This window comes from Rhinolophus sinicus, chromosome 7 (assembly GCF_057876585.1).
Source record: "Rhinolophus sinicus isolate RSI-liver-muscle chromosome 7, RSI-T2T, whole genome shotgun sequence".
Classification (NCBI taxonomy): Eukaryota; Metazoa; Chordata; class Mammalia; order Chiroptera; family Rhinolophidae; genus Rhinolophus; species Rhinolophus sinicus.
In genome coordinates, this window is record NC_142507.1 from 32,794,269 (window position 1) to 32,809,985 (window position 15,717).

Genomic DNA, 15,717 nt, shown 5'->3' on the forward strand with positions numbered 1-15,717 from the left:
GATATCTCGAGACAAACGAAAATGAAAACACGATGACCCAAAATCTATGGGATGCAGTGAAAGCAGTCCTAAGAAGGAAATTCATAGCAATGCAGGCCTACCTAAAGAAACAAGAAACATCACTAATCAACAGTTTATTTTCACACCTAAGGGATCTGGAAAAAGAACAGAAAAATAAGACCAAAGGGAGTAAAAGGAAGGAGATAATAAAGATCAGAGCGGAAATAAATGCAATAGAAACCAGAAAAACAATACAAAAGATCAACAAATCCAAGAGTTGGTTTTTAGAGAAGATAAACAAAATTGACAAACCTTTAGCCAGACTCATCACAAAAAAGAAATGACCCAAATTAATAAAATCAGAAATGAAAGAGGAGAAGTGACAACAGACACCGAAGAAATACAAAAAATTTTAAGAAATTACTATAAGCAACTATATGCCAACAAATTTGACAATCTGGAAGAAATGGACAATTTTCTAGAAGCATACAACCTTCCAAGGCTAACTCACGAAGAAATGGAAAACCTGAATAGACTAATTACCACCAGGGAAATTGAATCAGTAACCAACAAGCTCCCAACAAACAAAAGCCCTGGACCAGATGCCTTTACAGGTGAATTTTACAAAACGTTCATAAAAGAATTATCACCTATTCTCTTCAAGCTCTTCCAAGAAATCCAGAAGGAGGGAAGGCTCCCAAACACTTTTTATGAGGCCACTATCACCCTGCTCCCCAAATCAGACAAAGACACTACAAAAAAAGAAAATGACAGGCCAATATCCCTAATGAACATAGATGCAAAAATCCTCAACAAAATATTAGTGAACAGAATTCAGCAATACATTAAAAAGCTCATATACCATGATCAAGTGGGATTCATTCCTGGTATGCAAGGTGGTTCAACATCCGCAAATCAATTAATGTGATATACCACATTAACAAAATGAAAAATAAAAATCATATGATCATATGAATAGATGCAGAAAAGCATTTGACAAAATCCAGCAGCCATTTATGATAAAAACTCTTAAGAAAGTGGGACTAGAGGGATCATATCTCAACATAATAAAGGCCATATATGACATACCCACAGCTAACATCATACTCAATAGGGAAAAGCTAAAACCATTACCCTTAAGGTCAGGAACAAGGCAAGGTTGCCCACTTTCTCCACTTCTATTCAACATAGTGCTGGAAGTTCTAGCCACAGCAATCAGACAAGAAAAAGAAATAAAAGGCATTCAAATCGGGAAGGAGGAAGTAATACTGTCATTATATGCAGATGACATGATACTATATAGAGAGAACCCTAAAGACTCCACCAAGAAACTATTAGATCTGATAAATGAATTTAGTAAAGTAGCAGGATACAAAATTAATATTCAGAAATCAGTTGCATTTGTATATACTAATAATAAAATATCAGAAGGAGAAATTAAGAAAACAATCCCATTTACAATTGCTTGAAAGACTATAAAATACCTGGTAATAAATTTAACCAAAGAAGTAAAAGCTCTGTACTCAGAAAATTATAAGACACTGAAGTAAGAAATGAAAGAAGATACAAATATATGGAAACACATACCATGTTCGTGGATAGGAAGAATTAATACAGTTAAAATGTCCATATTGCCTAAGGCAAGATACATATTCAATGCAATTCCTATCAAACTACCAAGGACATTTTTCACAGAAATAGAACGTATAATCCTAAAATTTATATGGAACCATAAAAGACCCTGGATAGCCTCAGCAATCTTTAGAAATAAGAACAAAGTGGGAGGTATAACAATACCTGACATCAAATTATACTACAAGACTACAGTAATCAAAACAGCATGGTACTGGCATAAAAACAGATACATAGATCAATGGAACAGAATAGAGAGCCCAGAAATAAATCCATGCCTATATGGTCATTTAACCTACGACAATGGAAGCAAGAATTTACGGTGGGGTAAAGACAGTCTATTCAATAAATGGTGCTGGGAAACCTGGACAGACACATGCAAAAAAATGAAGCTGGACCACCTCCTTACACCATATAAAAGAATAAATTCAAAATGGCTTAAAGACTTAAATGTAAGATCTGAAAGCATAAAATTCCTAGAAGAAAATATAGGAAGAAACTTTACAGACATTACCCGGAGTAAGATTTTTACTGATATATCCCCTCGGGCAAGGGAAGTAAGAGAAAAAAATGAACATGTAGGATTATATCAAACTAAAAAGTTTTTTCACAGCAAAGGAAACCATCAATAAAGCAAAAAGGGATCCTACTGAATGGGAAAAGATATTTGCCAATGATATATCCGATAAGGGGTTAATATCACAAATTTATTAAAAAAAACCTCACTCAACTCAACTCCAGAAAAACAAACAACCCAATTAAAAAATGGGCAGAGGACATGAAGAGACATTTTTTTAAAAAGGCAGAAGGCAAACAGACATATGAAAAAATGCTCAACCTCATTAACCATTAGAGAAATGCAAATAAAAACCACAATGAGATACCACCCCACCCCAGTCAAAATGTCTATCATCAATAAATCAACAAACGACAAGTGCTGGTGAGGATGTGGAGAAAAGGGAACCCTTGTGCACTGTTGGTGGGATTGCAGATTGGTGCAACCACTATGGAAAACAGTATGGAGGTATCTCAAAAATCTGAAAATGGAACTACCTTATGATCCAGCAATTCCACTCCTAGGTATCTATCTGGAGAAATACAAAATGCTAACTCAAAAAAGTTTATGCACCCCTATGTTTATTGCAGCACTATACACACTAGCCAAGACATGGAAACAACTGAAATGCCCATCGGTAGATGACTGGATTAAGAAATTGTGGTACATTTATACAATGGAGTATTATGCAGCCATAAAGAAGAAATAAATCTTACCATTTGCAACAACATGGATGGACCCAGAGAACATTATGTTAAGTGAAATAAGTCAAAGACATATACCATCCGATCTCACTTATATGTGGAATCTAAAGAAAAGAATAAATGAATGAACTAATCAGAAACAGTTTCAGAGACATAGAGGAAAAACTGAGGGTTGCTAGATAGGAGGGCGGTGGGGATAAGGGGGATGGTGAGGGGATTAGAAAACAGTCAGTAACCACAAGATTGCCACGGGGTTACGAAAGTCAATTTGGGGAATGTAATCAATAATGTTGTAAAGATTTTGTACGGTATCCGATGGACACCTGTCTCGTTAGGGAGACCACCTCAGGGAAGATGTAGATAGATGCCTGATCACTGCACTGTACACCTGAAACTGAAGCTGAACAATAATGAATGTCAACTACAAGTTTATATATTATGTACATAGTTACAAGAAGTGGAATACAGCATTAGGAATGTAGATAGTGGAAATGTAATGGCTGTGTGCGATGTCAGAGACATAGTGGATGGGGGGAGAGGGGTTGACACAGTGTGAGGGATATAAATGATAAATGTCTAACTATTACATTGTTTTGTGCACCTGAAACTAATAAAAAAAATAAACAATTAATGCAACAAAGAGCTGGTTCTTTGAAAACATTAATAAAATTGACAAACCCTTGGCTAGATTCACGAAGATAAAAAGAGAAAAGACACAAATAAACAAAATCAGAAATGAAAGAGTAGTTACCATGGGACCACAGAAACACAAAGGACCAGCCAAGAATACTACGAAGGATGATATGCCACAAAATTTAATAACCTACACGAAATGGAGAAGTTCTAAGAAACATATAGCTTTCATAGGATGAATCATGAAGAACTGGAAAATCTAAATAGACTGATCAACAGTAAAGAAATTGAATCAGTCATCCAAAACCTTTCCAAAAGAATAAGTCCAGGACCAATGGCTTCACTAGTGAACTCTACCAAACCTTCAAAGAGAATCTAACAGCTGTCCTTAAACTCTTTCAAAACATTGAAGAAGAGGTAATACTTCCTAACTCATTTTATAAGGTGAACATTACCCTGATACCAAACCCTGGTAAGGATAACGCAAAAAAAGAAAATTAACAGACCAATATATCTGATGAATACAGATGCAAAAATCCTAAACAAAATTCTAGCAAATTGACTACAACAATGCATTAAAAAGATTATACATCATGATCAAGTTGGGTTTGTTCATTGCAGAAGCACAAGGATGGTTCAACAAATGCAAATCGATTGATGTGATACATTACATAAACAAAATAAATGATAAAAATCGTATGATTATATCAATAGATACAGAGAAAGCATTTAACAAGATATGACATTCAATTATGATTAAAACACTTAATAAAATGGGTATAGAAGGAAAATACCTTAACATAATAAAGGCCATATATGACAAACCCTCAGCTAATATCATGATTAATGGTGAAAAACTGAAGCCCTTCTCACTCTATGTTCAGGAACAAGACGTGGTTGCCCCCTATCACCACTGTTATTCAACACAGTATTGGAAGTCCTAGCCAGAGCAATCAGGCAAGAAAAGACATAAAAGGCATCCAAATTGGGAATGAAGAAGTTAAACTGTCACTTTCTGCAGATGACATGATTCTTCATATAGAAAATCCTAAACACTCCACCAAAAAGCTATTAGAAAGAATAAACAAATACAGTAAAGTTGCTGGCTACAAAATCAATGTACAAAAATCCATTGCATTCCTATATACTAACAATGAAATCTCAGAAAAAGTAATTTAAAAAAACCACAATTCCTTTTGCAATTAAACAAAAAGAATAAAATACCTAGGAATAAACTTAACAAAGGATGTGAAGGACCTATACATCGAAAACTATGAGACATTTTTAAAAGGAATTGAAGAAAACGCAAAGAAATGGAAATATATTCCATGCTCATGGATCAGAAGATTCAACATAGTTAAAATGGCCATATTACCCAAAGCAATTCACAGATTTAATGCAATCCCCATCAAAATCCCAATAGCATTTTTTAAAGAGGTAGAACAAAAAATCATCAGATTTGTATGGAACCACAAAAGACCCCAAACAGCCAAAGCAATCCTAAGAAAAAAGAACAAGGCTGAAGGTATCACACTCTCTGACTTCAGCTTGTACTACAGGGCTACAATGATCAAAGCAGCACTGTATTGGCAGAAAATCAGACATACAGATCAATGGAATAGAACCGAAAACCCAGAAATAAACTCACATAAATATGGACAGATAATTTTCACCAAAGGAGCCAAAACACACAATGGAGAAAAGAAAGCCTCTTCAATAAATGGTGCTGGGAATACTGGAAAGCCACGTGCAAAAGAATGAGACTAGACTGCTATCTGTCCCCATGTACCAAAATTAACTCAAAATGGATCAAAGTCCTACACATAAGACCTGAAACAATAAACTACACAGAAGAAAGCACAGGTACTAAACTTAAGGACTTGGGTTCAAGGAGGATTTTATGAATTTAACCTCAAAGGCAAGAGAAGTAAAAGCTAAAATAAATGAATGGGATTATATCAAACTAAAAAGCGTATGCACAACAAAAGAATCCATCTGACAAAACAAAGAGGCAGCCAACCAAATGGGAGAAAATATTTGCAAACAACGCTTCTGATAAGGAGCTAATACGCAAAATATATAAGGAACTCATACAACTCAACAACAAAAAGACAAACAATCTAATTAAAAAATGGGCAGTGGACATGAACAGAAACTTCTCCCAAGAAGACATACAAATGGCCAACAGATATATGAAAAAATGTTCAACTTCTCTAGCTATTAGGAAAATGCAAATCAAAATCACAATGAAATATCACCTCACACCTGTTAGAATGGCTATCATCAACAAGACAAATAATAAGTGTTGGCGAGGCTGTGGAGAAAAAGGAACCCTCATACACTATGGGAATGTAAACTGGTATGGCCTCTATGGAAAACAGTATGGAGGTTCCTCAAAAAATTAAGAACAGAATTACCATATGAGCCAGCAATCCCCCTTCTGGGTATCTATCCAAAAAAATCTGAAAACATTTATCGGTAAAGATATATGTACTCCGATGTTCACTGAACCTTTATTTATGGTGGCCAAGACATGGAAACAACCAAAGTGTCTTTCGATAGATGATTGGATAAAGAAGATGTGGTATATATACACAATGGAATACTACATGGCCATAAGAAAAGATGAAATACTGCCATTTGTGACAACATGGATGGATCTTGAGATTGTTATGCTAAGTGAAATAAGTCAGACAGAAAAAGTCGAGAACCTATAACTGCACTCATATGTGGGATATATGACTGAAAGCAATAAAGGAACAAGACAAACAAAGGAACAAAAACTCATACACTCAGACAACAGTTTAGTGATAATCAACGGTAAGGGGGGGAAGAGGTAATGGTAGAAAAGGATAAAGGGGGTCAAATATATGGTGATGGAAGGAGAATTGACTCTGGGTGGTAAACACGTACTGCAATATATAGATGATGTATTACAGAATTGTACACTTGAAACCTATGTACTTTTGTTGACCTTTGTCACCCCAATAAAGTTTAATAAAAAAAATTGTGCTGCAATCATATATAAAAAACATACCTAAAACACAATGACACACCAAAAAGTGAAAATAAAAAGATGGACGAGGATATACTATGCATACATTACAGCACCATTTTCAGAAATGGTAAGAGAACATTATGAAAATAGCTATGTCAACATATGTGTAACCTCCCCCCACCCCAAAAAAAAAGACATAATCCTAGAAAAATATCTTAGCAACACTGACCTAAGGAACCAAAAGTCTGAAGTGTCCTAAAACCATAACAAAAAGAACACATCAGGGCCAGGTGGTTTTATAGAAAAGTTGTACAAAACTTAAAAATTAATTCCATACTTATACAAAGTCTTTCCAAGAACAAAAAACTGTGTACACTCTACTTGCATATGAGATTAGAGTAAGCTTATACCAAAACTAAAGAATAGAAAAAGTATATGGCAATCTCACTCATAAACATCAATGAAGAAAACGTACACAGCAATCTCATTCATGAACATCAATGAAGAAACCCTAAGCAATATGTTTGTAAACAAAAATCAGGAATGTATTAAAATATAACACACTATGAACAATCTGGGTTTATTCCAGGAATTCAATAATAGTTTGTACCATATAGTTGCCCACATAAACAGATATAGTTGGAAAAACTATATGACCATCTCTGATGCAGAAAAGACATTTGACAAAAAACAAACAACTGGGCCGGCCTGGTGGCTCAGGCGGTTAGAGCTCCATGCTCCTAACTCTGAAGGCTGCATGTTCGATTCCCACATGGGCCAGTGGGCTCTCAACCACAAGGTTGCTGGTTCAACTCCTCGAGTCCTGCAAGTGATGGTGGGCTCCGCCCCCTGCAACTAAGATTGAACACAGCACCTTGAGCTGAGCTGCCTCCCAGATGGCTCAGTTGGTTGGAGCGTGTCCTCTCAACCACAAGGTTGCCGGTACGACTCCCGCAAAGGATGGTGGGCTGCGCCGCCTGCAACTAGCAACGGCAACTGGACCTGGAGTTGGGCTGCACCCTCCACAACTAAGATTGAAAGGACAACAACTTGACTTGGAAAAAAGGCCTGGAAGTACACACTGTTCCCCAATAAAGTCCTGTTCCCCTTCAAAACAAAACAAAACAAAACAAAAAAAACCCAATATGATTTAAAATAAAACTCTTGGCAAATTTTTTAAATCATAGAATGCAAGGACGACTGGTTCTACTTATTGTTCTGGAAGTTTTAACAACAAAATGAGCAAAAGAAATAAAAGGTGTAAGGATTAGAAAGAAAATCACAATTGTTACTATTTGCAGATGATGAGATTATCCTCATAGATAACACAAAAGTATACAAATTACCAGAATTAATTAGAGTGTAGCAATCTAATTAATTCTTCTACAATCACTATACAGAAACCAATTGTATCTCTATATATCATAATACAGGAAATATCATTGAAAGATATATTGCTTATGACGATAAAATACAAGGTACCTAGAAATAAAAACAACAAAAGATATGCAAGACTCTTAATTAGAAAACTAGAAATTTTACTGAAAAACACTAAAGGAGATCTAAATAATGGAGAGAGAGAAATGATGTTCCTGGATAGGAAGATATCATATAGGTGCAAGTTCTCCTCAAATATGATGTATTGATTCAATTTAATTCAAATAAAAATTACAACAGGGTTCTTTTGTGAACTTGTCAAAGTTACTTCAATAACTTACATTAAAAAGTAAGAAGAATAAGAGACTTCTGAAGACTAAGACTAAGGGAGCTTGATATTAGTGCAGGGGTAGACACACAAACCAGCTAACAAAGAAGCAACTTGATGTAATAGTGGTAGCACTGCAGATCAATGGGACAAGGACTATTTATTTGATAAGTGGTGCTGGGCCAGTACTGGCGGCTGCTGTACTAGACAATACAGAGCTCAGTTATTTGTATTTGTGGATGATGAGTGCTCTGCTAGCAAATGTATTGATTAGTATTGATTTCTTCAGCAAGACTCTCCTCCACCTAGTGTTGTTAGCTCCATGGAAGGCACAGGCGAGCGGGCCTTCAGGCACAACTTCCCTAAGCTGTAGTGCAGAGAGACTAAGTGGATTCCTCTCTTTAGCAAGGCATGGTGGGAAGGAGTCTTCACTGTCTCTTCTCTCTGAACTGTGGCACACAGGTGTTGCCAGCAGAAAGGACAACAGGCATATTCATGCTACCGCCCTCAATGGCTCTCCTCTGTATCTCTGCAGAAAGTCTTCCAGCTTCAGAGTCATGAGACAACCTTTCAGGTACAGAATAGTGTTTTTTCTCTAACAGAGGTTGCACTGCCCCACCGGTAAACTAACTGATGAAGGAAGGAAGTAAAAGAGAGACGCTCAGTGTACATTGTGCCACTTTGATAATTAAAAAAAAAAAAGGGGGGGCATTTAAAAAACCCCAAATCTTTATCTTTTTTACTAAAGTGCAGCAAACCCAACTACTGGATTCTAAAGCGGTATTGATCCACAGTATATAACAATCTTGTAAATGTTTCACTAAACCATGAAATAATTCAGCAAATAAACAATTCATATGGACCTAGGGGAAATAGTACGTATGCTGAATTAAAACTGGAGCCTCCAAACTGGATACTACTTCAGAAAGAAAAAAACCACATACTAACAATTGGGCAAAAACAAAGATATGTGTTCATTATGCTGGAAGCAATAAGAATTTTGTAATTATTTGACCTTTATATTTTGGTAAGTAGTCCATACCACCGCTAAATTATAATACTATATATATCTCATGTGAAAAATCACTATCATTTTCTCCAAAATTTCCACCAATTCTCATATACACTCTAAGATAAGAGATTAAATGACTTTTAGTTTCTGATGTCTTGGATAAAAATTCCTAAAGCATTCTTTTCTCACTTAGTTTTTTGAATTGAGGCCTGGCTCTGGAGAAGACATGTTTAGGTACATGCCACATATTTGGCGGGACTATGGCCAATTATTTCCATCTCTGAGGCTCAATTTTCTCATTTGTAAAATGAGGATACTATTATCTGTCTCACACAATATTGGAAGGATCAATTACTGGTACACATGGAGGAATAGCGTTCTCCAAAACTTCATGTTCACCTGGAACCTGTGAATGTGACCTTATTTGGAAATGAGGGTCTTGTAGATGTTATCAAGTTAGTATGAGGTCATATTGGATTAGGGTGGGCCCAAAATCCAATGACTGATGTCCTTACAAGAAGGGCATGTGAAGACAGAGACACAGAAATGGCCCTGTGGCCATGAAGGCAGAGATTGGAATGCAGCTACCACAAGCCAAGGAAGGCCAAGGACTACCGGCAACCATCAGAAGCTGGAAGAGGCAAGGAAGAATTTTCCCCTGGAGCCTTCAGAGAGAGCATGGCCCTGCTAATGCCTGGATTTCAGATTTCTGGCCTTCAAAACTGTCAGGAAATAAACTTGGGTTGTCTTAAGCCACAAAGTGTGTGGTACTTTGTTATAGCAGCCCTAGGGACTATTACAGTACTGATTCCTAAAACAGGTAAGAAGCATTTTTTTTTTTTCTTCCACACAGAGAAAACATACCATACATTCTGCTATGGCTGAATATAGCAGCAGAGTCCAATCCCGTCTGACATGGATTCTCCAAGAATACATTTTAATAGTGTTTTAGTTAGGGATCATGTTTACAAGACTCAACTGAAACAAGCTTTAAAAGGTTGGGGGAAGCAGAAGGACGAATGAGGGGTGAGGGGAGAGGGGCTGTGTTAGTGGATCCTGTTTTCTAAGACAGGTAAGAACCACCAAGCCAGGACCCACGCAGAGGCAGCTGGGCCTCTGGAGTAACTGAAGATAGGACTCACCAAACGGTTTCCCATTTGATTCTTAACTTCATTTGATTCTTAACTTCATTCTTTTCTCTATCTGTAGTCTGTCTTTATCCACCAGGTGAAGACATGACTGCCAGGTGCTCAAGTTTTATCATTTACAGAGTTTGCCCCTGAAGAAAGACTGCCTCCATTCTCCAGTTCTCCAAGTCCAAAATGCCTCAGAAACACTTTGAGCGGCCTGAGCCAAGTCACTGAACTACCAGTTGCAGCCCCATGGTGGGACAGAGAGAGGGATGGATGGAGATGACTATACAGGAAGAGCTCTAGTTTCCTTCCTTGATAAAGAAAGTTTCACTTTTTTTCTTTTACCCCAAATTCTAACTAAAATGCTAAAATGAATTCAGCAACTGGGGATAGAGAGGTAGTTCTAAAGACAGATACAAATACGATTTGAAGAATAAGAGGTAGCTATAGATAAATCAAATTATCACTAAAATGCAATACATCAATAAAAAGCTTTAAAGAAGAGGCAAAAAGCACATGAACTGGATGCTTTATGTATGTAAGTATAAATAAAACAATCTTCACAGTTGGAATTAACTGAAAAATAATTTTCTCTATTAAAAAAATAAAAGAAAATATAAGAAATTAAGCAACCACTTTTATGTGAAGATTTATTTTAAAGAAATGCTTATCTTTTGGTAGTAAAGGAAATGTATTTCATCAGCAATAAACATTTGACTTCCTTGAGTGGGCAGGCCACTGAAGTGCCATGAGATTGTTTCTAGATATAGTTAAACTTGATATACAACTCGTAACTTTTTTAGAAATAGAAATTATCACTTACCATGGTACTGGGGTCTCTATCAGCCCGATATAATTCAAAAGAACTTATTTTCTGGGCACTCATTTCATCAGTGTCAGCAATGATGTAATGTCTAGGGGAGTAAGCACTGGACAAATGCTCAAGCAGCCTCAGGATCTCAGTGGTGTGCCCACCTGGAAAAAATATTGGAAGGCCATAGATTAAGAAACCCATAATGGACATATTTATTTGATTATGTTATATTGTTATGTTTTGTGTATTTCTCAAAAGACAGAAGGAACAATTGGAAACAATAATCTCTGCTTTTGTATAAATACTACTTTTATTTTATATAGGAAAGAGTATAACAAATGTATAAAAATAAAACCAGCACTAGCAGTAGGTGCCAAGGAAGGTACAAAGAAGTATAATACAGCTCCTGTTATCAAGAAGTCTGGTGGAAGAGGGGCAGGACACACAGACATATAAAGAGTGATGCAAGACAATAAGTAAATTTAAAGCGGGGTGGTGGAGGGAAGCAAATGGTTGTGAAAAACCAATGCTATAAGGATAGGGAAGATCCCTGGTAAAGGCTGCAATGACTTAAAAATGAAGCTAATGGAGAGAAAGGAGTAGGAAGGCCATTGGGCAGAGGTGGGATTATTAGGTCATGAGATGGCAAGATCTGAGAGGCGTGTTCAAGGGATGGTGGGACTACTGCGAAGACGAGGGTGAAGTAAGGTTAGGAAAGTAGGTTGAAAAATGGGAAGACAGTCGCAGAAGGTTTCTGTGTTGAGAAGTAATGTCAGGGAGGCGTGAGCACTTACCTACAGGGCTCAGGTCTTCCTAAGGAAGACTTCTGTTCACCACTGTAACCCTAGCTCCATTTACGGAGGTTAGCACATCGCAAGCCGTCAAATATTTACCAGCTTCACCAAACAACTACATGTTCGGTTTTTGAAATTGTACAATCTCCAAAATTTTAATACTTTAATTGCAAAACCATGAATTAAAAAGAACCAACTGTGTTCATTGAGGTTTCCTTCACGGAACACAAGCCCAAAAGGACATCTACCTATCACATTAACTACTGGGGGTACCAAAAAAATATATACACATGATTTGTATTCACTTTTTGTTACCAGTATATATTGAGTATTACACAATTTTAATACAGCTTTTTTCCTTTCTTAAAATGTGTATACATTTTTTTGGCACCCTCTGTATATGCCACTGAAGCAAAATAATCGAACTCTTTATCAACGAGTTCTATCATATATTTAGTTTCATTTACTTGTTATCTCCTCCTTGCCTCTGGTCACACTGTTCCCCCTACCTACGAAGCTCTCCCCTTCACCCCCTCAGTTCCCTTACGGCTGAAAGAAATTTTCAATAGTGACACAGTGAGAAAATAGAAGGATAATCAAACAAATTAAGCATGTGATTTCTCCCAATGCATATATTTTCTTATAGTAGAAAGGCAAGTATTCCTCTCTAGATTCTAGAAAATTAGGTATAGAAATAAAATCAGCATTTCAGGAATTAGTGAGTTTCAGGAATTAGAATCATACTTTAATTTTGTAACTTGTCTCCCATCTTCTTATCTGGGGCAAGTAATTACACATCTGATTTATACTCATTTTAGTATTTTTGCTTTAGCCTTGAAAAAGTGTGGTGGTTTGCCAAGTATGTACTTCTTTTTACAGCTGGAACAATAAAGGATAAAACCTAATATTGACAATATCTTCCCCTGCAATTAAAACATCATTAAACCTGCTTTAACAGTCTTTTTTTTTTTTTTTTTTTTTTTAATGGAAACCCTCGCTGGATACATTCCTTGAAATTTAAACTTGCTATGAATAAAGTCATTAAAATGATGGGCTTTGTCTTGAATTTTATTTTTATTAATGTTTATTATTTGGGAATGAAATTTCAGTTCTACCTTAAAATATATCCAAAATCAAATCACTGCTCACCACCTCCTTTACTACCACACCCTGCTCCAAGCCACATCACTCCCCTTGGATTACGACCATAGCTTCCTGGTCTTTTGCCCCAACTCCACTTGTCCATTCAAGTGTCCACTTCAGTCTGTTCTCAACACAGCATCAAGTGTAATCCTTTTAAAAAGAGTTGATCAAATTACTGACCTCTGCTTAAAAACCTCCAATGGCTTCCCTTCTCATATGGAACAAAAGGCTTCTTATAATCTGACCCCTTAATCTGTTTCCTCTTGGACCTCATCTACCTTTTCCCCATTACTCAGTATATTCCAGCCACTCTGGCCTCCTTGCTGTTGTACATCTGTCATCGCCCCAGGGAGGCTTTCTCTGACACAATCCTGTCTAAAATGAAACTCCCTCTCCCTACCTCATATTATGCAATCTATTTCTTATCTCATTGTGGCAAGCACCCATTTTGTTTTGTTAGTTTTTCTATATTGTCCATTTCATTCACTGCTGTATCTCATAACTGTCACAAGGCTTGGGACATAGTCAGCAGTCCATGGCAAGTAAAATTAAGTCAGCTTTGTTATGTCCAGAGCTCAGCTTAGTGTCTGGTCTCTCCTATGGCTCAAAATATGTTAAATGAATAAAGTAATGAATTATACTTGAATATAAGTTTAGAACATTTGCTCATACTATAAATATTATTCTATCTGGATTCAATCTCCTGGCATTTCAAAATGTACACAGCATATAATGTCTATCTCTATCCGAAATGCCATTTAAAATTGTTACTAGCGCCTACAAAGCTGGTGGACTCTGTTTAGTTGGTATTACCTGATGCTCACACCCTGACACAATAGCCTCAAGTGTGGGTTGTCCTATGTTTAGCAGAGAATTTTATCCTTGTGGATTTTGTACATGTATATTTACAAATATAATTCACCCTGCCTCATTTATCATGTAGCTTTCATGATTCTTAAACTACACACAAAATGCCTAGGTTAATAATGCAAAATAGCAATTTTTATTCAGGTAAATTGCATGTTGGCATGAAAAGGCTTCTGCGTCCTCTCTGTTCACTAACAATTTGTTAGAAAAAATATACGCTGAAGAGAAGCTTAATTACACACAAGTGCAAATTACTTATTTGTCACTAAAGACTTGACCTCGGGATCAGCATTTTGTCTGGCTGGGCAGGCCGGTTCCGGTAACGCAAAGAAACTACAAATCCCAGCATGCAATTGACGCACAGAGCGCTAAGAAAACCGGGGAACATAGTCGCGGTGCACTCTGGGGTTTGTAGTGCTCGACCCCAGCTCAACAGTCACCGCCCCGATACTTACCGGATCCGACTACCACCATGAGACTGAGAGATTCCCGGGGCACAACGACCCGGGAATGAAGCACGACCCATAGCCGCAGTGCCAGGAGCACTGCAACCACTCCTGCAGTCGCTGCCAGAATAAGGGCGCTCGCCATTCAAAGGAACAACGCATGCGTGCTAACCCACAGCACGGGCCCAAAGGAAGGGTTAAAGTTCAAGAACTACGGGCGCCGAAGAGACACACGCAGCGTATCCAACGTCGTGCGGACTGGGCTTGTTTGCGCTGGGCGGGGTTCAGGGTCAGGGGCGGAAGTCCTGGTCGGGAAGGCTTTGGCCTCTACGCCGGGACCGCCCCCAGCGAAAGCTGAAATCCCGGAAGTTAAGCGCTGAAGAGGTTGGATTGAGGCCCGTGGTGAATTCAGGCCAGTTGTGCGCCCTAAAGAGCTTAGAACTTCCACGTTAATAGGTGTCCCAGCGCTGCCAACTTTGTGAATTCCACCTGCGGCCCTTGGCATAATGGCATTAATCGCTTTTTTTCTTTTTCTTTTTAAATGCTAAGGGAAATGTTTCCATTGCACATGCAGACATTTACTGAAAGTGTTTACCTGTAAAAGGTACCTTAGTACAAAAAATTGAATTCAGGGCTCTCACCCTGTTAACCGAAGGGTGTAGACAAATAATAGCGTTTGGATTGCTGTGGAGACAATGTGTCTGAGATGGCTTTGTGAACTGACATACACGGGCACTACAGGTGTCGGGCATATTAAACATTGCTAGGCGCCAGACCCCAGAAGACACCCTTGCACCCTCATTGCCCCATCACCTCACTACTGTAATTACCTGTATCTGTAGGAAGAATCCGTTTGACCAGGCTTGGCTTGCAGCTGTAATGAATGGGGGTGACCGAGATTTAGAGGCTGCCAGTAAACACACAGAATTAAAGCAGCAGGCATTGTTTGCAGTTATGGGTTGAGTTATTTTGGATTAAAGCTAGGGTCAGACTTGACAAGGAAGTCGAGGACTTTCCGGGAGGAGCTACGTGGCAGGCAAGGACAGGAACAAAGTTGGGAACTCCTGAACAAAATAAATGTCTATCAAGTGAGCGGAGTCCTGGGCTGTGCCAGGGATGGAACATATAGATAATAAGAAAGTCCAGAAGCTGTACTAGATTCATCAGGAAAGGCAAGGAAGGCTGAGAAGGAAGGAGCAACAACGGAAATTTCTCTTTGGGAGTTAAGTTGCACTGACAATGCAGATAACAGATGCACGGGGGTATGAAAAATATACCCC

The 15,717-nt window shown here is 37.8% G+C and overlaps 1 protein-coding gene across 1 annotated transcript in view; it reads right to left on the minus strand.

The window, feature by feature from the left end:
• ALG14 (ALG14 UDP-N-acetylglucosaminyltransferase subunit) overlaps positions 1 to 14,713 on the minus strand; it is a 119,506-nt gene extending 104,793 nt beyond the window's left edge. Inside the window, exons 1-2 of the mRNA XM_019716850.3 lie at positions 14,447 to 14,713; positions 11,197 to 11,348 (exon numbers count right to left, since the gene is read on the minus strand). Coding sequence (XP_019572409.1) covers positions 11,197 to 11,348; positions 14,447 to 14,582 — 288 coding nt within the window. The 5' untranslated portion in view covers positions 14,583 to 14,713. The remainder of the gene's footprint in view (positions 1 to 11,196; positions 11,349 to 14,446) is intronic.
• Positions 14,714 to 15,717: the final 1,004 nt, after the last annotated feature.